Raw genomic sequence first — 25,042 nt, forward strand, 5'->3', positions numbered from 1 at the left:
TTTGGATACCAAAAACAACCACCAAGTATAAACCGCCACCTAGTTAACTTTTTCCGCGTACACGTACATTCTAGAGTGAGACACCCACACACACTCTCTCTCTCTCTAGAAAAAGGAAAGAAAAGAAAGAAAATGGGAAAATAATAAATTTAGTACCAAAAACATTGAGGTAAAATAACAACAAGAATCTCAGCTACTTTTTGTTTATGGAATATATCTACTTATATAGAGCTTTCTCTTTCTTTATTTTTCATTTCTTTGACATCTAGCATAGCATAAGAGCACTTCTCTTTCTTTTCATCTCTCTTGGTGAGAACTGAAAGAAGATTTTTCTTAGTGAGTTTGTGATGATCAGTTTTTAAAGTTTAGGTGTTTTATTTCTCTCTTGGATTTAATGTTATCTTGATGCTAATATTTACAACTATATCGATTGTTATGGTTTTATGTCAGTGATTTTGTGTTACTTTTTCTGATTTGCTAATTTAATGTTAGTAGAAGTCTGCATGTTGTTTAGAATTGAAGTGCAAAAACTAATGATAAAAAAGATGTGGACATGTGGGATTTTCTTGAATCGCTGATTTAGTTGTGATTTTGTGCTACTTTTTCAGCTGCTTTGATTGGATAAAGAAAAATTGAAGTATATTACCGCTCATGCTTTTGAAAGTTTTTATGGACAATTGGGTTTTCTTTTTCAAGGTTTAATATTGACATTTGAAAAAAAAAATTAATTCTTTTTTGGTAGAGAACAATAATTTTTTGAAAAATTGATCAGTCATAAGTTTGTGAGTTTTTTGACCTAATATGTTTTGTCTTTCATACTTGTAGGGTTTTTTTGGGTGTCTTTTGATGTTGTAATGGTTGACCTTTAAACTGATTTTTTTTTATGGTGATTATTGTTATTATCTAATTGGGATTTTCTTGAATGGCTCTTATGGTATTCCTTTGGTTTAAGCTAAGTCTACTTGAGAATGTGCTTTATGTTCATTGTTTATTAGAAGCTATTGTGCCTAGTATTAAATGGAGTTTTGGTTGTAGGGTTTTGTGGAGAGTAAAGGGAGTGCTACTGTGATGGGGAAGGGTTCAAAGATCAATTGCAAGTCAGCATCTCATAAGCTTTTCAAGGACAAGGCAAAGAACCGTGTTGATGATCTTCAAGGGATGTTCTTGGATCTGCAGTTTGCTAGGAAAGAAAGCCGCACGGTTGATGTGGCTGTCCTCGAAGAGCAAGTTCATCAGATGCTTCGTGAATGGAAATCCGAGCTCAATGAGCCCTCTCCAGCATCTTCTTTGCAACAAGTTAGGATTGAAATTTTTATCCCGTTTTGAGTACATGTATATCTTTACATACCATGTATGTTTTTGAGAACTTGACATATATCAATACATGTAATGAGAATGCATAATACTTTGTTTGTAATGGGTGATTATCATAATTGTGAATTGCAATTTTTGTGGGATTATAGGGTGGTAGTCTTGGGTCATTCTCGACAGACATATGTAGGCTGCTGCAGCTCTGTGAGGAGGAAGATGATGCCACTAGTGCACTAGCAGCACCAAAGCTGGAACCTAATGATCAGAGCATGCAAGGTGGAGATAATGTGGTCTTTCAAGAGGTAGGGTTTTTTATTTATTATTATTATTTTGTGATTTTTATGTTGGCTTTGCTAACAAAAACTAGTTTTGAATTCTAGAATATGATTGCTGTTTGTTGTCACATGTTAATTGGAATAAGGACGTGCTAGAGACTCTCTTCTCTCTTTTATTGCATACAGTTGTTTGCATATATCTCTTCCATATTTGCAGCTTTGGTTTGTGTTCCATGGTTGTCAAGCAAATCACTAAACATGGTTGAAAGCCAGACTCGAGTGTGTGAGCAGCTTAATTGGGAATATGCAGAATTAAGATTTGACTCTTGCTTGTTAGGATGGATTTCATGGCAATTTCTGTTCAGTTATGTTATTAAGTTGCCACTCTTGTGGTGGAAGGCTTGATTTAGTAATGAACTTAATTTTATAGCTTGATTCCAAAAATATCATATCCGATCCAGATTTTGGGTTTTACGTAGAATTGGTCATTGCATGGTAGGATTCATGCAATGTTCACGTCATCTTTTTAACAGAGGATTTTGTTTTTCATATTTACCTGCATGTCCACCATGCCTACCACTAAATGATAAAAGGAAGAATAATTATAAGATTTACACTCTAGGGCTGGAATTCAATAGAATAGTATGGTCGAGAGTGGAGAATATTGTTGTTGGTGCTCTGCTTATTGTTTTGTGGTTACTGAGTCAAAGCTTGCCCATGCTGACAATGTTCAACACTTGAAATCTAAACAGAGTGCAAGTTAAAACAACAAATTGTTTAGGAAAGTGTTTAATGGGTGTTGGCGCTGGACAAGGTTGGGAGATGCAATAATGCTCCGTTATAGGTCATAATGCAAAATTTGGTTATTACTGGCTCCACTTGGGATATTGATGACGGCAGTTAATATCGTTCTAAATTCTTGGGTGTTGAATATTTGTGGTTCTTGCTGTCTTATTCTTTCTGCATTTCATCTCAATTTTTAGTCTGAGTCTACCAGATGCTTCTTCTCTCTGAATTAAACACATTTGTGCTATGTTCTTGAAATAAATCGTCATTTCAAGTAACTGCTCTATAGTTTATAAGTTGAAACCTTAGGACATTTATTATCTCAGCATTAAGTTGATATATTTCTGGTGTATTCAGATTATAAAATCCCTTTGCTTCTGTACATCCGTGCAGTTGTCTTGCTTAAGAGTAAACAAACATGAAAAGATGTAAAAACTGTGGTTTTTCTGTCAACTTATCCTCTTTGCTTGGTGACTGCATGGTGATTTAGTTCTTAATTGTTTGTAGTCCTTGTGTCTATTTGTGTTTGAGACTTGAAATACTTTTACTAGGAGCTTAAAATGGCTAAGTTTTATCTTATTGTTTGATAATGTTGCATGTTTAATAGCTTTATTTTCATAATTTCTTTCACTTTGATGTGTGGCTAAAACTGAAAGGATGCTTTGGTTACTTTGTTTCAGGAATATGCTGTGAATCATGGTCAGCAAGAGCATGCCTTTCCATTTGTTGATCAATGCAAAGACTCCCCTTCGGGAGTTCGTAGCCTGGCGATTAATAACATAGAAGGGGCTGCTCAGTTGGATTACCATCAGTTTGATTTGCCTCAGAGTTTTGAGCAAAACTTCTACACTAGTTTTAATGGCACAGATTTGGGTGAAGAGGATGGTATGCATCATGTTTCTAGCTATCTGCCAAGCATGTGTCCTCCGCCCTCTGCATTCTTGGGCCCAAAATGTGCCCTTTGGGATTGTCCAAGGCCTGCTCAAGGAGGGTTGGAATGGTGTCAGGACTATTGTAGCAGCTTTCATCATTCTCTAGCATTGAATGAAGGGCCACCTGGAATGAGCCCTGTTCTCAGACCTGGTGGAATTGGCCTGAAAGATGGTCTTCTATTTGCTGCCCTTAGTGCAAAGGCTGAAGGAAAAGATGTTGGTATCCCGGAATGTGAGGGAGCTGCAACTGCAAAGTCCCCATGGAATGCACCTGGTATGTTAATATGTGTTGCTTTATATCTTTGGCAAGCAGTAGCTATTTATTATGTCTATTTGAAGCAGAGCATATCTTCTAATCACTCAGAATATCCTTTGCAATTTTTTGCATATTCAATTAATTTTCTTCTGATATCACAGAGCTCTTTGATCTTTCTGTCCTTGAGGGTGAAACATTAAGGGAATGGCTCTTTTTTGATAAGCCTCGCAGAGCATTTGAAAGTGGGAACAGAAAGCAAAGGTCATTGCCTGATTACACTGGCCGTGGTTGGCATGAATCAAGGAAGCAAGTTATGAATGAATTTGGAGGGTTGAAGAGATCATATTACATGGATCCACAACCACTGAACAATTTTGAGTGGCATCTGTACGAATATGAAATCAATAAGTGTGATGCTTGTGCTTTATATAGATTGGAATTGAAGGCTGTTGATGGAAAGAAGACTGCCAAGGGGAAAATAGCAAATGAATCAGTTGCTGATCTGCAGAAGCAGATGGGAAGACTCACCGCCGAGTTCCCCCCTGACAACAAGCGTGCTGTTAAAGGAAGGACTAAAGTGAATGCCAAGGTCGGTGTTGGAAATGTTTATTCAGGCTCAACTCAGGTAGCACCAACCAATGAAGCATATGACTATGGGCCAGGTCCACATTATGATGATTATCTCGTTGAGAATCTAGAAGGCTACTATCTGACACAGTACAAGAAACCGTGATTGATGAGGAACAAGCACCATTTATCTTCTAGTTGCATTAGCTTAGGAATTTCGTCGTAGATTTTCATCCTAATAACATGAGTTGAAGCTCATTTTTCGACACAGAATTGTGCATAGTTCATTTCCACATGAGAGTTGCTTCCTGCACTGCTGTTGTGGAAGCTGGAGCATATTCTAACTTATGGAAGGTGAAACAAAATGGCTTTTTTCCCCCAGAACATTTCTATACAACTGATATGGTATGCTGATTCACTCTGGAGAGCAGAAGACCACTAGAATAGCAAGCGGTGGATGAAAACAATTGCTAATATGCTTTACAGACATTTTTTGGGGTTTTCAAGTCTTTATGTAACTATTTGCTGCTGGTATCTTGCTGTTGGAAAATATGTTTTTATTAAGACTGTCCTGTCCTCGAGGACCTCGACTATATGATATTTGTCTCTTTCGGGAATTTGTAAATATTATTTGAATACTACAAGCCTTGTTTGCAATTTCCTTTTTCCCAATGTGTTATTCATCCTCTGACAACCTAGTATGATAAGATATAATAGTGAATTTTCTGGAAGTATTCCAAGTCATTGTTCTTCGCATGGTGCAAATTGGTACAAGGTCTTCATGTGAAGAAATGATTTCGAGCACAATCATATCTTTTACATCGATCTATACATCATCCATGGAAATTCACTTTTTTACTTGTGAATGGTTAGGTCTGAGTAGTTGTTTCTAAAGATAGAATAAATTTGTCGGATTTATAGCAGTAATAAGTTTCTCACATTGTGATTAACCTGATGAAATTATATGTACATGCCAGGATGTCTTTGCTATTGGAAAGCATTTGTGGAGTTCATATATATATATATATATATATATATACACACACACACACTATTTTTTAATATTATTTTTAAAAAAATTATAATCATAAAAGTTACCATAATATCAAATACATACTTAAAAATAAAAGTAAAAAATCTAAATTTCTATACAATATTTGCATGGATTTCTTCTTATTGTTACTATCATGCACAAATTCTATGATAACATTTAGTTACTGTCTTGGAACAAAAAAGATAAAGCAATAAAAACAAGACAACAAAAAAATACAATGGAGATAAAATTGTATTTGGTAATAATGTATGAGACAGAGTGATTATCTCTGTATCATGTTTAGTTATGATGAATAATACATGATAAATTATAAAAAAAATTTATTTTATTTTTAATATTTATTATTGTCAAATTTACATATTTTTTTAAAAAATAATTAGATTTTTTTTCACTTTAGTTTATATCGAGTGTTGAAGTTAATAATATTATAATAATCCTAGTTATAAAACCCGGACTTGCCCGACAAGTTCATTTAGGGCCTAGACTAGTCTAAATTTAAAAACATTAGAAGAAGGATTGATATGACCTGACCTGATAAAAAACTTAAATTGACCCCAGATAAAACACAGTTTGACCCAAGATAAAAGAAAAGGGGGGGGGTCAAAAACTCATTGATTTTTTTTCTAAATTTGTTTTTGGCCAAATAAGGTTGCTTTGATTTTTTTTTTATATAAATAATTCAGTGAACTCAGGTTGATTTTCTCGACCAGTGACCTAGGTTTTGTTCCTGGTCAGCTCTTGAATTAGGTTTTAAAACTATAATAATAACTATTTTTATCCATACGTTGACCCTCTCAACTCGTTACCTAGACTTTTTTTCCTAATAGACTCTCGAGTTGGGTTTTAAAACTATAATAATAATAATTATTATTTTTATCCATACGTTGACCCGGATCAACTCGGATTGACCCTCCTGAACCATGACCCGGGCCTTGTATAGGGTTGACTCCTAAATTAAGTTTTAAAACTATGATAATATTTTTTTTTTATTTTTATATTGATTCAGGTCAATCCAAATTTACCCTTCTGATTTGTGACCTGAGCCTTGCACTGAATCAACCTCCAAGTTGTGTTTTAAAATTATAATAATAATTATTTTTATCCTTATTTATTTTAATTGGATAATTTTAAAATTTAGAGGTTTTTACAAAAACATTTTAGAAATAGAAAACAATAAATATTATCTATTTATTCTTTCTATACTTTCTATTTTAAAAGTGTATAAATTTACTCAAATACATTTATTTTTATATAAATCTTTTCAATTAAATATATTTTATCTCTACGGTTTCTTTTATTTTAGTACAGTATCTATCTATCTTTATATCCCTTTTATCTCAGGAACCAAACATTACAGCATTATTGGAATTTCATAACAGGTAAATAATGAGATAACACTGAACGGTGCCGGTTGATCATATTGTCAATCTTATATTGGCATCTGATTGTTTATTATATTGCAATGCTAAACTGAATAATATGGATCTCCGTCTACAATGGCCTCATTTCCATGCGCCCAATTATTGTCAAACTTCCATACAGACACTCTCTAGCAAGCTATTTATGGCTTCCCTGCAAATAAGATTACTAACTTCGATGCCTATACCCCAGCCCAGAGGGGGTATAGGAATGGTTACTGAAAATTGGACTTCCATGTCTACTGGTTCAGTTAAAGCTGTAAAACAAAAGAGAAAAGGAACTGAATTAGATTCTGTATATTTGTTAAAATCTCATTTCCGAATGCAAATTATTGTTTTAACATTGTGAAAATTGGGCCAGCGAACAGGAAGTACCATCTATCTCTATCTGGTTGCTATTAGAATTAGACAGTGTGGGATTGATTGTTGCATTGTTGTTTGGTTTATCATATTTGTTTTTTAGTTCTACCTTTATTTTTAATCCTTTTTCATCAAGTTATTTCTCTAGTCAATGTCTGATTTTGAGTCCGTCACCCATTGAATGCTTTTTATTTTTTATTTTTCGAATAGCTTGGTTAGGCTTCGTATTAATGGGTTCTTAATTTATATAGGACACATGTTTTTAAAGCCTCTTAAACTTAAAAAGCCTAATCAATCGATCATCTTCTTCCTTTTGTTGCATTCCTTGTACGTGTCCTCTCTCTTTTTTTTTCCAAAAAATCTATCTCTGATGAAAATCATCCGAAGCCAATGAAGAAGCAAAGGCAACGAGAACTTGTGTATTTTATAAAGAGAGCAGGAAAACCTTTACAATCGGTTGCTGAATCTTTAAATGAAGAACTGTTGATTTTAAATGATTCATACGACATACTTGGAGTGTCTGAATTAGGACAGAAGTTAAGCTAATGGAAAGATTTTTCCTGGTGGCAAGTTTTTTTTATCAGCATTGTTGTGCACATGTACGTTATAGACCTTATGGAACATAGTTGACGATATACGTGAAGGTGTTAGAGACATCTATGTTCATCAAAAGAACAATTCTTCGTAAGTTCAGCGAAATTGTCAAGCAATTGCAGTTGCCTTCAAGAAAATTGTTTCTAGATGTATACAGTCACAGAGCACAACATATTCCATGTTAACCTCTGCATGGAACTTTAAAGAAACAATCACAAGATACGGAAATCAAAACCATTGCTGGCTGCCTACTTCAGAGAAATGGGAAAGAGCAGGGGAGGTTTGTAAAAGCTCTTCATGGTGTCATGAGTGCATTTTCGGGACAAAGCATCCAACTGCAAACACATTCCTTACCAAGACTGTCGGGATATTGGACTTTCAGAATAAAAAGTGAAGGGATAATAATGCTTTTGTGCAAGCAATAGCTGTCAAAATGAAAGAAAAACTCGACAAGTATTGGGGTGAGTGTCACTTAGTGATGGCTGCAGCTGCAGTTTGGATCCCAGTTATAAAATGGATGTTCTGGAGTTTTCTTATCCAATGCAATATATCCGGAATCTGAAGTTATCAGTCATATTACCTCTGCTCGTGATGTCTTGTATGAGCTTTTCAGTTGCCATGTTGATATCAAGTATTCGAAGGATAGGGACAACAGTACACGCTGAGATGATCTAGTTTCTTCTGATGGCTATGATTCTGACGTATTAGAATAAGAGTTATATATAAAACTAGGCCCAGAAGATCTGAACTGTATGTGAGTCTGGAAGAATCAAAATAACCTTACAAGAGTGATGATATCCTATATGTAAGTATAGCCCTGTTCACAGCTCTATTTTGCAAACTTGCATAAGCTACCATTTTGGATCTGACCATCTTTTTTCTTGTACTTGTAGTTTGAAGAAGAAAGTGGAAAAGTGATATCGATCCCTTCCTTGGAGGCAATAATTGCCTGCCATTGTCAACCAGGTTTTATTACATGGATTTCCCTTTTTCCTTTCTGAACCTGTCATCATCAATAGCCTTTCTGATGTGCTAAATTATTTTCCATAATATGTATTTTTGATGCAAAAGAACCCATGTAGCCGACTCCAACTAGTTTGAGATTAAGGCTTTCTTCTTCTTCTTCTTCTTGGTAACTGGTACCTCTGTTTCTTTCGATCTTTACTTCAAGGCTAACAAACGACTAGTCTCTTAATGTTTTAAGAGTGACGAGTCGTTCGAGAGCATACCACCACTCAAAACAAAACCCTCTAAAAACCCAGAGGCAGAGGAGAGAAGCCATTCCGTTCATCAAAAAAATGCATCCTCCTCCACAAGCTCTCTCTCCCCGTTCCTTTCCTCTCCTCTCTCCGCTCCCTCCTTCCCTCTCCTCCAAGTCCAGACCAACTACAAAAATCCCTACGTTTTTCTTCCCCAAACTACCCCTAACCATTCCCAAATTTCCCCTCCACGTCCTCCATTGTACTCCAAAACCCACACAACAAGAACAACAAATACTCCAATTCGTAGCGGACTCTAATGACAATACTCTCCCTTGTGTCAGAACCTTCGAGAACGACTTGGCCCGGCTAAGCCTAGTCGGTTCCGTCCGTTTCGACCAAGCCCTTACCGCCGCCGCCGCCGATGGTGGCCGTGTCGCCTCTGAACACCTTGACTCCGGCGTCCCTGCAATGGTTGTTGAGACTGTCTTCCCTGGCCCCGCCGATGAGCACGCTACCGTCTCCACTCGATTGGTCAGGTTTTTTTAATAAAAAAATTCTAAAATGTTTTGAAGTCACTGCGTTTATGTTTATACTTGATTGCTGAATTTGAAGTAAAATTATGAAGTCTTAAACTATAATTACGGAATTGAGATGATACTACTTATTTTTTCAGTAACAAAATATTGGAACTTGAAGCTATACATACATGCATACAATAATGTCTAGTCTGATATGGGATTCTTTCTAACAGTTTTTGCCAGCAAAGAAAGTTAAGGAGAAAGCAATCAGACTGAAAAGGTCTTTCAAGGAAGATGTTCTGTCAGGCACTATGTCTCAGAACATTCTTTCAATGACATTTAGACAAGTAGTTTTGCAACAGATATGGAACTTTGAACTCGTTTTGTTCAGACCCGGAACAGAAAGAAACATGAAGGATCTTGAAAACCCGAGAGAGGTTGGAAATATAATTATTGTTCCCTTTTATTTTGTTTAAGGGTTTGAGTATTTTTGATATTTGTGTAACTTTGTTATGTGATGTGTTATTAATGGGTGTGTCGTGCAGGTGCCTCTTGATACTGATGGGTTCAGTTCTCTTATTCATTTCATATCAGCAGGTTCCTGCTTCCTTCTTTCTCGGTTCATCAGACGAACAAGTTATATCTCTGCTCGCAGAAACTGTTTGCATTGCTGCTCTTCAAAACACTGAAAGGGTTTTCCTTGATGATTTTATGGGGAAGGGTCCTGGTGGTTTTTTTAGCTGGCTCCGGAAGCCTCAAAGAATTGTATCAAGAGATTCCTCGGTTGTCATTTATAAGTTGTTTGAAGATGAGATCGTTGACAATGCTAAGAGTTTGCTTGAGAATTTTAATTCGAGTAAGGAAAGATTTCAGGGAATAAAAGTGAAGCGCAAGTATAAATGGTGGACTCCTTTAGCACACTCTAAGTTGGAAAAAATTGGTGGTCCTGAGTTCAGTGCTTGGACAAGCGAGCATGTACCTGCTTATAGGCTACAGATTGATGCTGATAAAGTGAAGGATGCAAAATTTGAAGGGTGGAGAGAATCTTCAGGGAATAGGTGGGAAGTACTTTTGACCCACTCCCAAATGGTATTCTATTCTCTCCTTCTGTCATGAGCCCTTGATTGTTAATGGTACCTTGTTCTTTCTTTTAGTCTTTGGCTTCTGGCTGTTGATGGAGCATATTCTGTTGTTGTTGAACCCTATCTGAAGATCCACTCTTAATGAAATTTCAAAAATAGGAGTCATTGCCTTCAAAGTGGATGATATGACGTCCATGTGATTTGCATTTTATCCAAGTTCTTTTCCCCTTCATGTTCTTGTCAATATGAATTTTGAGTGGCTTGAAGGATGCTGAGGGGTGGATGTGCTTTCTTATCATGTCTTGTTTATGTCATTGTTTGTTGAATTGAATTTATGTTATTTCTGTTCTGACACTAGTTTATGTAATTTTGTAGGTTGGTTTGGCTGAAATATTTGATATGTACTATGAAGATATATATACAATGCCCAAAGAAGAGTTATCATGTGGTGTTGTTTCAAATTTCACCAATTTGACCAGAAAAAAGGTGTGTAATGTAGACTGTTTGTCTTAGCGTTTTTTAATTCATTTTTTTGACAGTAATAAATCTTTTTCAAAGGTCGAGTCCTATTCTTTCTATTTGCAAACCAGACACATGAGAATATAGGTTCACAAGAGCAGAATCATCCATACCTAACAGAAAGCATATTTCACATTATCAAGAACACTTTTGTCCTGCTTTATCCATGTGCACAACTTAATACACTGTGGGGAGCTATGAAAGTGAATGACCTCCATTTCCAGCTTTCTATCAATTCATAATAGTGGAAGCCATTCTTAAATTGATTTTGAATCCATAGGCACCAGGCTAACAATTCTTTTTTCTTCCAGAGGAGCTCTTCTTTGATGAATGTCTTGTCAGTGACACTTGTAAGTGGAATTTTCCTCGTCAGCATCAGTGCTCTTAGTCAGTTTTGCCTTCCTCATCTCCGCAAAGGACGAATGTATGCTCAAGAAAATAGTTCTCTTCCATCATCAGAAATTCAGTTTGCAGTAAATGAATCTCTGGATGCTGCAAAGGTATGCATATGTTGGAAACATTATGCCGGTCTAGTGCTCCCATCAAATGTTCTTATGTCTGTGTGCCAAGTGTATGAGCACACTCACTCTTCCTGTCAAAAGTTTGTCACTGCTTGTGCCTATTACTGATGCCTTGAGATTGGCTGGGTGAAGTGGTTATTGTTTGGCTGGCTATTTGTCTTTTATAATTCTTAAATTTCGTTATGTTCTTTTTTTTATCTCCTGTCGATTTTTTTATATAAACTAATACTTAAACTTCATCTGGATAGTTACAAGAATTTTGCATCTTGATTTGCAAAAAGATGAAGGATTCTTTTGGCTGGCCTGGTGATATAGTGACAGATAAGAAGATTGGTGCCTGGATTGGTGAAATACCAGCTTACTTCAAATCGATGGATGAAGCTGATGCTGCTAGTGAAGAAAATTCAACCGATTCTACCCCCATACAGAAGATTGATGCAGATCTGAAATCATCTGCACAGGATATTGCTAGTTATCAGGTAATCCAATTTTTTCTATCTTCTTTGCTTTGTCTTCCATTTTCGGATGTATCTGGGTAGTGCTTTCTAATGTGAATCAGCTACGATGTTCTGCTTCTATTCCTTTATATTTAAGAAATGCAAAAGATAAAGTGACGGGGAAATGCATAAATTTTTGCCTTCTCTGGCCTAATTCGTATTCATGAATTTTGCCTTCTTTGTTGAATCAAATATGTGGTTTTTAAATGAAGAAACACACAAGTTATACTTTCATTCAAACAAGTACGAGCATAGGCATCAGGTTGGGATTTGTCATTCTAGAACCTGAGTTCATAATGTATGCTGGTCTTATCCCCATTTATCATTTCACACCTTGACTGATGGTTTCTCGTGGATGATGATTGAGTTGATCAAATGGATCAGACCACACTCTCCCTTGATTCTTACAATAAAATGAAAAGAAACGTGTTATCGTTGGCCCTTGAGGCTCCAGTGGCTTTAAATTCAATACAGTTTGATGGGGGGGGGGGGGGGGGGGGGTAAGTAATGGCAACTCTGAAATTATTTTTACTTTTGCGTTATTGGGTTAAAACATCATGGTTCATGTCTTCTTTCTTCATTGTCATGCTTGAACAACTATTCCACATTATTGATCTGCTGTTTTTGTGGTGGTTCAATTTTAGGTGGTTTTGTCAACTGATGGGAAAATTGTCGGTTTCCAACCTACAAGCGGGGTAGGTGTGAATCATTGGGCAGCCAATCCCCTAGCAAAGGAGCTTTATGGTGGACGAAATTTATCCCCTGGTAAGAATTCGTTATCTTTGTCTTCGTTTTTTTTTTATTTTTCTTTTTGGGGGGTGTTATTTGCTGCTTACATCCTGGTATTTTATGAGCAGGATTTATTGAACCTGGCCTCAAGATCCACTTCCCGAATGAGGTAATTTTGATAGAGCTGTTGGTGTCAGTTAATTCGGATGCCAATTTTGCGTTGGCTAGGCCAGTTCGATGAAGTATATTGCTCAATGGATGTATGATGTGTATAGTTCATGCAGCTTTTGGAAACAAATGTAGGCCTAGAGAGAAAAGGGAAGATAAGTAGATTAGATCATGCAAATTTTATTGCATATTTTGCACAGATGTGTGATCAACCTGACAGAATTATGCAAAATTTGGAGGGTTGTTCAAATTTTTGTTTTTTTATAACCCGGGATGTCCGGGTCAACTTACGCGCACTACGATTAATTCCTGGACCCATTGAACACCCTGCAAGCCCAGTAGGTAGGTAAGACACCGCGGTGATGATAGGCGTGCACGCTGAGGCTTGAACCCAGGATGCATAGGCAGGGAAATCCTGCCAAGACCGCTGGGCTACAAGCCTCAGTGCGGTGTTCAAACTTTTTAGTTTAGGTAATGGTGCTAAAATGAAATACATGAGAAAAACTTTTAATGAAGAACTTTGAATTGCAATTTCTTAGCATGTGTTTATTGTAAATTATTTTTATTTAAACTTGTATCATAATTTTTGATTTAAGATGTATTTTGAATATTTTCGGCACAATATAGAAACAAAAATAATAATAAGAAAACTATAATAATAATAATAATAATAATAATAATAATAGTATAGGAGTTAACATGCATTATTTGAATTTTTATTGCTTTTTTAATCAAGCATTTTTTTTAATAAAATTACAAAATCAAGTGATAGAATATTATTTCTTTCAAATCTATAGTAATTATGAATTCAAATAGGAAATGCATTATATATTATATAATTTCAAAATTTATATTATTTTTTAGTTTAGTTTTATGATAGAAATTTTTTAAATTCAATTTCAACGAATAAAATTTTTTTAAGTAACTACAATTACATTCTCAAACACACTTAAACTTAAGACACTCAAACACACTTACTAGTATATATTATTAGCTATAGACACCCAATACACTATAGGCTACACCTAGATTTTTTTTTGCACTGAAAAATATAGTTCAAGTAACAATAATGTTAATAGTCTCTTAGAATATTCTAAATAAAATAATTGTCAGAAAAAGAAATAAAAGATGGGTTAATCCTCATTAACCTCCAAAATAACAGCTTGCTTTAAGTTTACTATATCAAAGATCACAACTAACAAAACATATTTTTTAAAACAAAGAATATTTATTATTATTATTATTATTATTATTATTTTGGACGAAATGGGCACTAGACTCATGCAGATGATAAAATAAAAACAAATGGGCTTTGACCCAATAAAAAATCGAGAAAACGACAATAACATGATATATATATATAGATTTTTATGTTTTTGTTATTTTTTTATATGTAAAACACTCCTAAAATACATAAGTAAAATTCATCATGACAAAAATTAAGTGTACAATAAAAAAAAATGCATGCACACAAATTGTACAAAATATTCACACTAAAATTCCCAGTTTTAAAATAAAATAAAAAATCCACAATTTAAAAAATATCAACACATTAAAATTCAAAAATTAAAATATCTAACATATTAAAATTGACAGTTTAACAACAATGTTAACATATCAAAATATAAAAACCCAACATATTAAATCTCATAATTTAAAAACAATGTCAAGACATAAAATTCTCAATTTAACAAAACAACATCAACAAATTAAAATTCACAATTTATTGATATATAATAAAAACCTACACCGAGACCAAATCGTTATATCTATAATAAACCAAACAATCCTGATCCTCCCACCTCGTTGCAGGGTATTGAATTCCACCATTATTTCACCATAAACATAAAAACAAATCCCCGGAGGCTTCATACCACCGAGTTAGGTTTCTATATAGAAGAAGTGGATCAAGAATTGTTCAGTCTTTTTCTTTCTGTTGACTGTGATTTCAAGCTCCAACAGAAAATGGAACAAACAAATGACCTCTTGCAATCTTTCTTGAACATTTGGATAGCGGATTCCTCATAAATGGGTCGAGCTGTTTTGGGCTTGGCCCGACATTGTTGTTGTTGACATCTCTCTCCTCTCCCTGGCCTTGCCGTGCATCTATCATACATCTCTCCTCTACCGTCTGATCAATAAATCTACTACGTGTCCTCGGCGCAGTAATCGAAACCATTGTGGACAAAACAGACACAGAAGCTCCTTCAACACAACTACTACAAGCTGGTCCAAATTTGTTCCACTAGGGTTTTTGCTTTTGGAACCTATCCATTATTAAAGATATTCTTTTTTTCTAAAAAAAGAGAATATTCTTCCTTCCACTTTCAATCAAGCAGATCCGTCCTCCTGCTGATCATAATAAATAAAAAGGCCAACAATCCATCCCCCTTCTCTCAACTTTCCTTTCCTTTTCCTTTTTACTTAATATTTACTGTTTTGGTTTGTCAAGATGGGAAGAGGAAAGTTCAAGGGAAAGCCTACCGGTCACCGCCAGTTCTCTACCCCCGAACAGATGCGTAAGATTGGCCCTTTTTTTTTTAAAAAAAAAACGTTTAAATTGTGGGTTTCTTTTATTTTTTTCATTGGATCTATCTGGACTCACTTCACTGAGAACTTGATTATTCTGTTGCTTATTTCGATGTATTTATTATGCTTAAAAGATTTTTTTTTTTAAAAAAATTTGATTCCTGTTGTTTGAAAATACATCTTCTAATTATTTAGGTGTGTGTGTGTGTGTATACTTTTTATTTGAAAAACTAAGCATGTTGGCCTTCGATGATGGATTCTATTCTGCTTTTTTATATCAATGTCTGGTTTCAGCTACAATTATATATGGGTTTGGCTAATTTTTAGGTTGCAATAGTTTTTTCAATTTTCAGGAGAATTTTTTTTAGCATGTAATGTGATTGGTGAATTAAGAATTTCCTGACTTTTCTTTCTTTCTTTCTTTGTTTTTTTGGCTTTGTAATATATTGCAGTTGCTGGCACCTCAACACGTCCTCGAACGTTTAAACGAGTCTGTCTCTCAGCTCTGATTAGTAGTTATATTTTTAAATAATAGTCTTGTTAATTAAAGTCAGTACTGTGTGAGAGAGATTGTCTTTAAAATATATAGGAGGAAGCTGAGTATGAAGAGGAAAAACAGGAAGAGGAATCTGAAGAGGAATCCGAAGATGATTCTGATGTTAGTAAATAATCACGCGTCAATTGCATTTTATTTTAATTTATTATTTTGAATGGCTTGTTAATCAGAAACTACCTTTTGTTTTATTGTTGAATGATGTGTAGCAAAAGCGGAAAGGAACTCAAGGTATTATTCAGATTGAAAATCCTAATATGGTGAAAGCAAAGAATTTGAAAGCTAAAGATGTTGATGTAAGTTTCAGAAACATTGTTGTTTCTAAGTTTTCTGTGATCAAATTAAATTGAGAAGTAAAGTTGTTATTTGGTGTTTTCAGATGGGGAAAACAACAGAGCTTTCAAGGCGTGAAAGGTTAGTGAATGGGACTTTGCGTATCTTCTATTGAAGAAGGAACTCTTTAGTGAGATGTAGAAAAAACTATTACCCTGTTATGGCCCTGCCAAAACAGGATATAATATCTTGCTTTTAGGATTCGATCTTTGGAATCTAGATTGTACCTGAAGAAATTTTGTTTGACTCTGCTTGCTTCAATCTGTTTGCAGGGAGGAGATAGAGAAACAAAGGGCTCATGAGCGATATATGAGGCTGCAAGAACAAGGGAAAACAGATCAAGCTAGGAAAGACTTAGGTAAGATATTATATTTTCTTGGGGCTCTAATGTAGAATATTATGTTTTTGAACATGGGTTGAAGATAATTAAGGATACTTCAACCAATATTATTCTCTAACTATATTTACAGCTCAATCTCTTTAGATAGCAATACATGTTCGTGTGAGATGGGCATGGCATTGGTTGAAGGAAATTTCTTTCCTTCCCCTATTATTTCCAGCCGTCATTTTTCTCCATCTAAGTTTCACGATCCTTTCTTCATGCAGAACGTTTAAGTCTCATACGCCAGCAAAGGGTAGAAGCTGCTAGAAAGCGAGAAGAAGAAAAGGCTGGTAAGACTCAGTGACCCTTGGAGAAATTGCTTTTCCCTCCATTTTTTTTTTTTTTAATTTTCATGTAAATGATAAAAACTGTGTTTTTCAGCCAGGGAGCAGAAGAAAGCAGAAACTCGGAAATAACCTTTCGAGGAATTTATCAACAATTAGTGCCCCCCATAATATGGTAGAAAGAACTTGCTAGTCGGTTTATAATTTGTCCTTTGTGTGCCGACAAAAATTTCTTGTCTGAGTTTCTCAGTAGACCATGTTATAATGTCTTTGAGATGCTTTTTAGAAGGTTGAACTTAATTTGTACACGTAATATTTTGTATTGTATTTGAACACTTACGATGAGCATTCGATGCTATTCTATTTTGAACTCCAGTTTTTCAACCATAAATTAAACGATTTTGACTCCTAGTCTCTTAGTCGATCCTCTTTTTCAAACCTCCTAGTCAATCAGGATTCTTTTAACAAGGTTGATTTACAAGGTTATGAACAATCATTATTCTTATTACAATGTGAATATTTAATTTTTATGTAAATAATGCTCTTGAAAAAATAATGAAATATACCTCATTATTTAATACTGAAATTGATGGAACAAATCCATGTACATGGTTAATGAACATTATTACAAAAAAAGGTTGACGATGTCGAACCTGAAAGCCAATCAAATATTTCAAACAAGGTGTGTTTTGTCTTTTTTTCCGAACATCTTTCTGCACTACGTGTGCTTGTTCTTTAGTTATTTCTACAACAATGTTCAATTCTATAAACTAACTGTAAATAATAGCTTAAACTCATATTATAATAAGAGAAATATGAAATTGAAGCCAAAATAGGAAACAAAGCCTAACCATTCAGGCCAGATCATAATCAACTTAAATCTAGAGCAATTTTATGATTGTGATACCAATATTATGCTTCCAATTTTTTCAGGAGTGCCATCCTCTAGTATTTTCTTTATATAGGGATAATACTTCTTCAAATATTGACCGTTGATCGATAAAAAATGAAACTCTCCATTGGTCAATTGATCAAAAATGATAGGCACCTCATTTTGAGAACTTTGATAACAACACATGGACCTTATAGTTAGGAGACTATAAGCCATATTTTAAATTATGTAATTTTTTTGAGTGATTGTACTCTAAGCTCTATAGGTACATAACATCATAGCCATATGTTAGAATAAATGGTGAGGTTTATAAGGCAGTGTTCTATGAAGCCTTATATGCCTATAGAACTTCTAATAAAACATCAGGCCAAGGTTTATTATTGTTTCTAACCAATTTATATATGTTGAGGATTAGAGGCTTGTTAGTCAATTTACTTGCATATTGGCTTGGGCATATTAAATAATAGAGTAAAGTATTTTGAATCTATACTTCTATGCAAATCACTCATATTCTCTCTATTAAATACTGACCTTTAGTTAATAGTGATGATTTTTTACTGTCCAAATCTATAAATAATCTATTTTTTAATGGATTTTGATCATTATTTCTTGATTGATAGACCGACAAGAAATTACTTCAACTTACTTGGTAAAATAAATCTATAAATGCAAAAAGAATGGGGGTTTAAAAAGAAAGATTACAATAATCTAAATGTAATAGAAAACAATAAATAAAAAAAAACAACAAAAAAACAACAAAACCATCTAGGGGAAAATATTGATAAAAATATAGGAGTGAGTATAAAGGGTTACCACCATTTACAATAGTATCTAGTCTTATTTATTTTGTTATAGAAGTTTGAATACTACTTATATAAATAATTCTGGATATTGATAAAAATATTTATTAATTTATAATGTAAACTATTTTTTTTTTATTGATACACGTGAATCCTAGGTTAATCTAAGAATTTTAATTAGTTCTTATGTTGAAGAATACGACTTTGAATAGAAATTATATTTTCTAGTTATATATACTTGTTCAAACACTTTTGATTGATTGCTTTGTTTTGATCAATTATAACTTCTAGTTCATACCTACTATTTAATTAGAATTCTTTCATCGTGATTGATTCCATTGTACTCGATGAATTTTAACTCCCTTCCCCAACTTTGTTGTAAATAATTATTATTTTTATTTGGATGAGATATGAATGTTTATTTTTGGTGCAAATACAATGCTCCAAGTCATATTATCTAGAAAAAAAGTGGATTTAGATTTAGATTTAGATTTAGATTTAGATTTGACATGAATCATACCAACCACCGATCAAGATTGTAACCCAATCCAATGAACTAAAGAAACAGACAAGATTTTGATTGCGAAGTGTACGATCACATGCCCAGTAAACACAAACAAATCAGTAAATCATCAGTTCTAGCTATCGTAAAATTGAGAGACCTTGCCAAGCTTCTACTACATGGCTCCTCACTGCCTCAGAAGCATAAAAAATCAACCCTGATAAAATATCATCTACAAGCAAGGAATACAAAGAGAGAGAAGCAGGAAAGTCGAAAAACTTTCCTGCTCGGCAACATTCTTTAGGAACCAAACAAATCAAACCCAACAGCAGCAGCACTTTGAGTAATTAACTCTTTAACACAAAGCAATACTTCTCTGTAACTCAACCGTCGATCATCTTCCCAATCAGTACAAGAAAAAGAAATCTAAAATTTTGAAAATATACTTTTCATTTAGCAAACAAAAATTAACACAAAGCAGCATCGCCATGCTAACGACCCAGTAAAGAAAACTGCAAAAAGATTCTAACTTTCACTTCCTCTCACTTCTCCTTTCCTTTTCATCATTGAACCACCAATCCAAAACTGATATTAAAGCAACCCACATAGATATATGGTAGAGAGTCAAAAGAAAAGAAAACCAACCTCTGTTTATGAGGTACCAAGGGACACCAAAGACAAGAGTGATGAGGCCCATGCCAGCTATGACATGCTTTGTGTCCCCACTATGCAAGTACGATTTACTCTTGACTTGAATCCTTCGCTGTTGGCCTTGTTTTTTAGCCTCGCTTCCCATTTTCTTCACTTGCTAAAACGAAAAGACAAGCTTCCTCTGCCACACACCATGCCAAGCTTCTAATTTCTCTGCATTTTATCAACAAGTAGAAAGTGGGTATGCGTAAAATAATGATGGATTCTTGACAAGATTTTTTATTTCAAGGCGAAATAAGTTTTAATTATCATAAAAAGAAGAAATTGAAAGAGAACCAGGTAGGAAACGAGTGTACTAGATACTTCCTCTTACCTTCTCCACCCCTATTTGGTCTCCCAGGTACCCTGGAGCTAAGCCTTCTTTTTCCCGCGAACTGCGCTGTACAATCTTCTATCATGCGCCTAATGCCGAGTCCACCTCGTGTCCAATCATAGTTACAAGGCTACCTTACTAAAAAGAGTACATGGGCGGGAGTTCTCTATCTCCCACAAGGACAAGTGGCAAATCAATAAAGATAAGAACACCACCAGACAACCGACAAAAAGAGAAAGCACAAACATAAGTAGCCACTTGTTTGTAGCAGCCATCCATAGCTTTACCATGTCAGATCCCCAAAACCCTAATCCCCAAAACCTTCCTTCTTCTTCTGCTTCTTCTTCATCTAACAAAAACCCCACCGAAATTAAACCCGGCAACGGCAATTACTCGGGTCAAAAGGTCCATTTCTCGAACCCACCCGAGACAACAAATCCGGACCCTGCAACACTGAGGGAACAATGGAGGTTTGCTATTAGGCAGTACAGTAAATGGTATTCTCACGCTTGGGGCACTGCTATTCTGGCTGGTGTTTCGTTTTTCGCGCTTGGCTGGATCATCAAGGGATCCAATCCTTTACCCTCTTCCAGGACTGATGATTCCTCTTCTTCGCCTTCTAATGATGCTAAAGAAAAAGCAACTCGATAATTGGTGAGTTTTAATTTATTTTTAATATATTCATGTTTTATGGTTTGACTTTTGATGTGGGTTCTTGCTGGTTTTAATTTGTGAGCTAGGTTTTTGGTTTCAAGATTTTTTTTGGTGTTGGTGATGAATGTATCTTTAATGAATTCTGATTAATTCTAGGGAAATCAAGAATAATTAAGTAATCAATAGCTTCGAGTTATAGAAATGGAATGATCAATTTTGTGCTTAATCAAGATTTGATCGATTGTGATGAAATAATGTCTCTCATTGCTCAACAATTATATAGAGCAACAGCTGATTGCTTCAGAGAGTTATCTTAGAGGCTTGAATCATGGATGTGACCTGGTTTATAGGGTGGTGTTGAAAGCTGCTCTGTGAACTTTGATTAATTTGATGGAGTTTGGTTAGGGGATCAACTCCTGCCAAATAATTAATTACACTGTGTTCTATAGGCGTAATGTTATCATATATAGACTTCTTATTTATGTCTCTGTAACCTTTGGACTCAAATATGGCTTCAGTGGCGGATTGTGAAGCTTCCTATCCCATTTTTTTGGTTCTACAAGAGTTTTGTATTCCATGTGAACTGTGATTTGGTTTTTCCTTACAGACTACATTATGTTCCATTTTGAATTATCATTATGGAATCTTCTTTTCAAAGGTGGAATCATCATGTTATTGGTAACAATTGTGCTACCTGCTAAATATTTTTTATGCTGTTATGTGTAGTGGTAGTTCTTCACTCATAGAATTATATTCTTCCCATTGGTTTACATGGCACCTGGACTGTAATTGCTCCAGTCATCTATCGTTCATTCCTTCGTTATGTTTACTCTCAGATCTGGGTTTTACCAAAATCTGTAATAGGATAAAATTTATTCAAGTTATCTTGGTGTTCCTCCTCCCTCATTGGATTACTGATTCATGATTGAACTATGTTTTGCAGATGCACAAGAATAATGGAGATCAGCCTCTGTATTGGCAGGTTTTTACAACCGAGGTTCTAACTGGTTTTTATGTACAGTTCTTACAAGTTTTGTGACTTTTTGTGTTCAAGTATCAGCCATTGTATCGGCAGGTTCTTACAACCAAGGTTCTTACTGGTTTTTATGTACAGTTCTTATAAGTTTTGTGACTTACTTTGTGTTCAACTAACAATGGGATTTCCGGATTTGTAAGCTAATCATGTGGACGTCGCTGGGCTCTTTCATAATTTGGATCTTTGCCTACATTTTCTCTAATCCGTACAATTGACTTTGAATCCCCTTGTTGAATGTTTGATCAAGGAGAGAGAGAGAGGATCGAAGTTGAAAGTGTTCTCTCGGCTTCATTTGTTAATTTTTTTTTTATTTGCAAGGAAATTAAATGGAGTTCAGAGGATTATTGTGCTATGCTAGCATACAAGTGCCTGATATATAACTACATTCAATTTAATTATTTCATATACTAATATTTACAGAACAAAATCAACAGCTTGGAATGTACCGAAGTCTCGCATATTTTGTGTAGAATGCAGATACATATGACGCATCGAGTAGAGTCTCGAAACATGAAATTTCGGCTTTGGGCTTTATTATTTCCTGCTCCGTCCAAGCCAGTCTTCACTCGTTTAAGACCCAGACAACCGAACTTAGAATTCATAATTTAACTGATTAAGAGAACAACAAATAAACAACTGTTTGGTTTTGAAGATCCAAAATGGGCTAACAATTCATCTCTCGTTCTTGAGACATGGTAACATTTAAAGAGTTGAATATTTTTTGTCAACGTAGCACCTTGTCAAATGGTCAGCTAAACCTGTATGATATGAACAGGGCATGGAGTCCCAAAGACGATAATCTGTAGACCGGGTCTTCAATATTAATCTGAGAAAATCTTGAAACATTTCAAAACTTATCAATGCTCAAGAAGAGCAACATCCAGCCTTTTTCACAGCCGAGACATCATCTCTGCTGCCAACATTAATTGTCTGTCCTTTGGGCAAATATGTTTGGTCATCTCCAACGTCAAGAGCCTTCCTGCTTACAACACGGTAGATCTGGGTCAGCACCTCAGTGAAAGCATTTTCAACATTCATTTGATTCGAGAGCAGAAGTCTCAGTGAAAAATGTGCTCTCTCTTTCAGCAAAACCCTTTGCATCTTCAGTGGCAACTGCTCGGAGGTGACGCAGGTCTGCTTTGTTTCCTACGAGCATGATCACATTGTTGGCATCTGTGTGATCCCGAAGCTCCTTTAACCATCTCTCCACATTTTCAAATGTAACATGGCGGGTTACATCATAGACTAGTAAAGCTCCAACTGCCCCCCGATAGTATGCACCTGTGATAGCACGGTATCTTTTGACCAAAAAACAAAGAAAGAAAAGAAATAAGAGAGATGAATTTGAAGTGTCCTTTTGATTTCTAGCATAGTTAAAAAAAATATGATAAAATAATACAATGCAAAAAATATTTAAAAAAGTAATACATTTTAAAAAGTTATAAATAATATCTACGATTCACAAGTTGTGATTTGCAGGTGTTATTTGTGATTTTTTTAAATTGTTAAATTGCTTACACATGATTCAATAAAAAGCAATGGAAAAGAGGATAAAAAGGAAAAAAAATAAAGAAATAAAAAATATTTTAAAGGCTTATCAAAACAACGATGAAAACATTACTGGTACCATTCGAATGTAATAATGTCATAAAATTCCTATTTCCTTCGTTGCGATTATTTCAATCTTTATTATTATTATTATTATTATTATTATTATTAATTTTTTAAGCATATGAAAAGAATGCATAAATAAGTCCTAATTAATAATTAACTTAACATTCTTGACATTAACTGTCATTTCTCTCTTAATTTTTTTTTTGTCATTTTAACGATTTGTCTACTGTACTTAATGGATCTCTCTGTTTTTTTTTTTTCTTTTCTTTTTTCTACCTTTTCTGTTCCTTTCGGGTTGATCAGTCCAAGAATCTGATCATTTAAGATTAGGATTCTTTTTGCAATTCTGATGAGTTTTTTTGTACGGTAAAGAGTGTCTTTTTGTACAATTCTGCTCAACAAATGTGTCTCTTGTAAAAAAATGATGAAACCTAATTGATTTTTTTTTAAAAAAACTCTTAAAGATCAGATCAAAATATGGAACTTGTAGCATATTTTCTAACGAGTTGAATAGAATTCAATCTATTTCAGACGACAAAATAAGGATAGGATGTGTTTATGCCCAAGAACCAAAAAGTCAGTGATATTTGGAATTTTATGTCGTGTAGAAACATGAATGGATTCTTATTTTGAGCCCTTTTTTTTTTTTTTTTAAATAAAGTTTTGCGGTCCATTCCCACTATCAGCACCAGTTGTTTTATGTACAAAACATAAATATAGGAGACTAATATGTCCACTTTCAAAATTTATTTTCCATCGATATGGCAATGATCATATGATACACCTTGAAATTGAAGAATATTGTAATGATGATTTTATGTTTTTTTTTTTAGATTAACGTGGGTGTCCGGACCAGCTTGCGCGCACCACGACTAATCCCACGGGCCCTGAAGTTAACGACCATGTAAGCCTCCAGTGACCATTATATGAGCAACCAAGAGTTCGAACCTGAGACCACAGAGAGAATAAATTTCTTAGTCCAAAGTACTTATCAATGGCCACCTCCTAGATGGTTGATGATTTTATGTTTTGAACATTAACTAATGTTGATATTGCTTCAAATTAGGGTCCCAAATTAGGGTCCCAGATGATGAAGCAAAAGAAGTCCAAGAGTGGCACTCTGAAGGCAATAATAGAACATATTTATAATCACGTTAAAAAAAAAACATATTTATATTTATCTATGATGTTTAATTTGTAAGGATTTATGAGTTGTTTTTATTACATTAATTTTCTAACAATCTAATAAGATAATATCCTTAATTGTTATTTTAGATTAAATTAACAACATAACAATATACCAAAACAATTGATTAGTTTTTTTTTTTGAAAGACATCACAATTGCTCATCGATCGACAATTAATAAAACAATTAATTTAATATTTGGATTTTGAGAGTCTTCTTATATAGCTCCCTCGTTCTATTTTAACTATCATACATATCTTTCATCTTCATTCTTTTCACTTGACCTCAAATTTAATAACTCTGTGCAATCCTTAGGGAAGTCGATGGTGAGAAGGAAGAATCCAATTGAGCCACCATCCATGGTGCAAGTCTATTTCAATCTTATCATTAACTTGGAGGACCACCACAAGAATCTATCTATCGCATTTACCTGGCTGGCAAAAATAAGGCCATTATATTGCCAG

The 25,042-nt window shown here is 34.6% G+C and overlaps 4 protein-coding genes, 1 long non-coding RNA gene and 1 pseudogene across 11 annotated transcripts; 4 read left to right on the forward strand and 2 right to left on the reverse strand.

The window, feature by feature from the left end:
- The first annotated feature begins 43 nt into the window (after positions 1–43).
- Positions 44–4,784, forward strand: LOC7476367 (transcription factor VOZ1). Of its 5 annotated transcripts, none has more exons than XM_024599942.2 (5): positions 44–169; positions 1,036–1,296; positions 1,464–1,613; positions 3,053–3,578; positions 3,722–4,784. In XM_024599942.2, the coding sequence occupies exons 2-5, from the start codon at positions 1,069–1,071 to the stop codon at positions 4,291–4,293; spliced, it is 1,476 nt and encodes a 491-aa protein (XP_024455710.1). In that variant the 5' UTR covers positions 44–169; positions 1,036–1,068; the 3' UTR covers positions 4,294–4,784. The 5 variants fall into 5 exon arrangements, with proteins under 5 accessions (XP_024455710.1, XP_024455709.1, XP_002305772.1 ...); XM_024599941.2 differs by lacking the exon at positions 44–169 and adding an exon at positions 177–336; XM_002305736.4 differs by lacking the exon at positions 44–169 and adding an exon at positions 183–309.
- Positions 4,785–8,648: 3,864 nt separating this feature from the next.
- On the forward strand, positions 8,649–13,329 carry LOC7476365 (uncharacterized). 2 transcript variants are annotated; one of them, XM_002305734.4, is made up of 8 exons: positions 8,649–9,286; positions 9,507–9,710; positions 9,871–10,362; positions 10,731–10,841; positions 11,186–11,374; positions 11,644–11,874; positions 12,537–12,657; positions 12,750–13,329. In XM_002305734.4, exons 1-8 carry the CDS (start codon positions 8,852–8,854, stop codon positions 12,860–12,862), a joined length of 1,896 nt encoding a protein of 631 aa, XP_002305770.2. In that variant the 5' UTR covers positions 8,649–8,851; the 3' UTR covers positions 12,863–13,329. The 2 variants fall into 2 exon arrangements, with proteins under 2 accessions (XP_002305770.2, XP_024454493.1); XM_024598725.2 differs by having other exon boundaries at positions 8,812–9,286; positions 9,868–10,362.
- Positions 13,330–14,957: 1,628 nt separating this feature from the next.
- On the forward strand, positions 14,958–17,266 carry LOC7470241 (uncharacterized). The gene is made up of 8 exons (XM_002305733.4): positions 14,958–15,308; positions 15,771–15,808; positions 15,908–15,976; positions 16,081–16,167; positions 16,251–16,285; positions 16,477–16,562; positions 16,811–16,876; positions 16,968–17,266. Exons 1-8 carry the CDS (start codon positions 15,242–15,244, stop codon positions 17,000–17,002), a joined length of 483 nt encoding a protein of 160 aa, XP_002305769.1. The 5' UTR covers positions 14,958–15,241; the 3' UTR covers positions 17,003–17,266.
- A 1,853-nt stretch (positions 17,267–19,119) lies between these two features.
- LOC112327175 (uncharacterized) lies at positions 19,120–20,219 on the reverse strand. Its single transcript, XR_002981245.2, has 2 exons — positions 20,089–20,219; positions 19,120–19,928 (listed from the first exon to the last, which is right to left on the reverse strand). It is a non-coding gene; the product is annotated as an uncharacterized LOC112327175 (long non-coding RNA).
- A 16-nt stretch (positions 20,220–20,235) lies between these two features.
- On the forward strand, positions 20,236–21,980 carry LOC7470213 (uncharacterized). 2 transcript variants are annotated; one of them, XR_008058927.1, is made up of 3 exons: positions 20,236–20,742; positions 21,686–21,739; positions 21,833–21,980. XR_008058927.1 is itself a non-coding variant. In XM_024598861.2 (2 exons), exon 1 carries the CDS (start codon positions 20,377–20,379, stop codon positions 20,737–20,739), a length of 363 nt encoding a protein of 120 aa, XP_024454629.1. In that variant the 5' UTR covers positions 20,236–20,376; the 3' UTR covers positions 20,740–20,742; positions 21,686–21,980. The 2 variants fall into 2 exon arrangements, 1 of the variants encoding a protein (XP_024454629.1); XM_024598861.2 differs by having other exon boundaries at positions 21,686–21,980.
- Positions 21,981–22,500: 520 nt separating this feature from the next.
- On the reverse strand, positions 22,501–25,031 carry LOC18097495 (ras-related protein RABA1f-like; annotated as a pseudogene).
- Positions 25,032–25,042: the final 11 nt, after the last annotated feature.

This window comes from Populus trichocarpa, chromosome 4 (assembly GCF_000002775.5).
Source record: "Populus trichocarpa isolate Nisqually-1 chromosome 4, P.trichocarpa_v4.1, whole genome shotgun sequence".
In the NCBI taxonomy this organism is placed as follows: Eukaryota; Viridiplantae; Streptophyta; class Magnoliopsida; order Malpighiales; family Salicaceae; genus Populus; species Populus trichocarpa.

Coding starts and splice junctions, on each gene's coding strand:
- LOC7476367 (XM_024599942.2), top strand. CDS start 1,069: ATGGGGAAGGGTTCAAAGATCAATTGCAAGTCAGCATCTCATAAGCTT. Junction 1,297..1,463: donor CAGCATCTTCTTTGCAACAA/GTTAGGATTGAA, acceptor GTGGGATTATAG/GGTGGTAGTCTTGGGTCATT. Junction 3,579..3,721: donor GTCCCCATGGAATGCACCTG/GTATGTTAATAT, acceptor CTGATATCACAG/AGCTCTTTGATCTTTCTGTC.
- LOC7476365 (XM_024598725.2), top strand. CDS start 8,852: ATGCATCCTCCTCCACAAGCTCTCTCTCCCCGTTCCTTTCCTCTCCTC. Junction 11,375..11,643: donor AATCTCTGGATGCTGCAAAG/GTATGCATATGT, acceptor TCATCTGGATAG/TTACAAGAATTTTGCATCTT. Junction 12,658..12,749: donor TGGACGAAATTTATCCCCTG/GTAAGAATTCGT, acceptor TTTTATGAGCAG/GATTTATTGAACCTGGCCTC.
- LOC7470241 (XM_002305733.4), top strand. CDS start 15,242: ATGGGAAGAGGAAAGTTCAAGGGAAAGCCTACCGGTCACCGCCAGTTC. Junction 15,977..16,080: donor AATCCGAAGATGATTCTGAT/GTTAGTAAATAA, acceptor AATGATGTGTAG/CAAAAGCGGAAAGGAACTCA. Junction 16,168..16,250: donor TGAAAGCTAAAGATGTTGAT/GTAAGTTTCAGA, acceptor TGGTGTTTTCAG/ATGGGGAAAACAACAGAGCT.
- LOC7470213 (XM_024598861.2), top strand. CDS start 20,377: ATGTCAGATCCCCAAAACCCTAATCCCCAAAACCTTCCTTCTTCTTCT.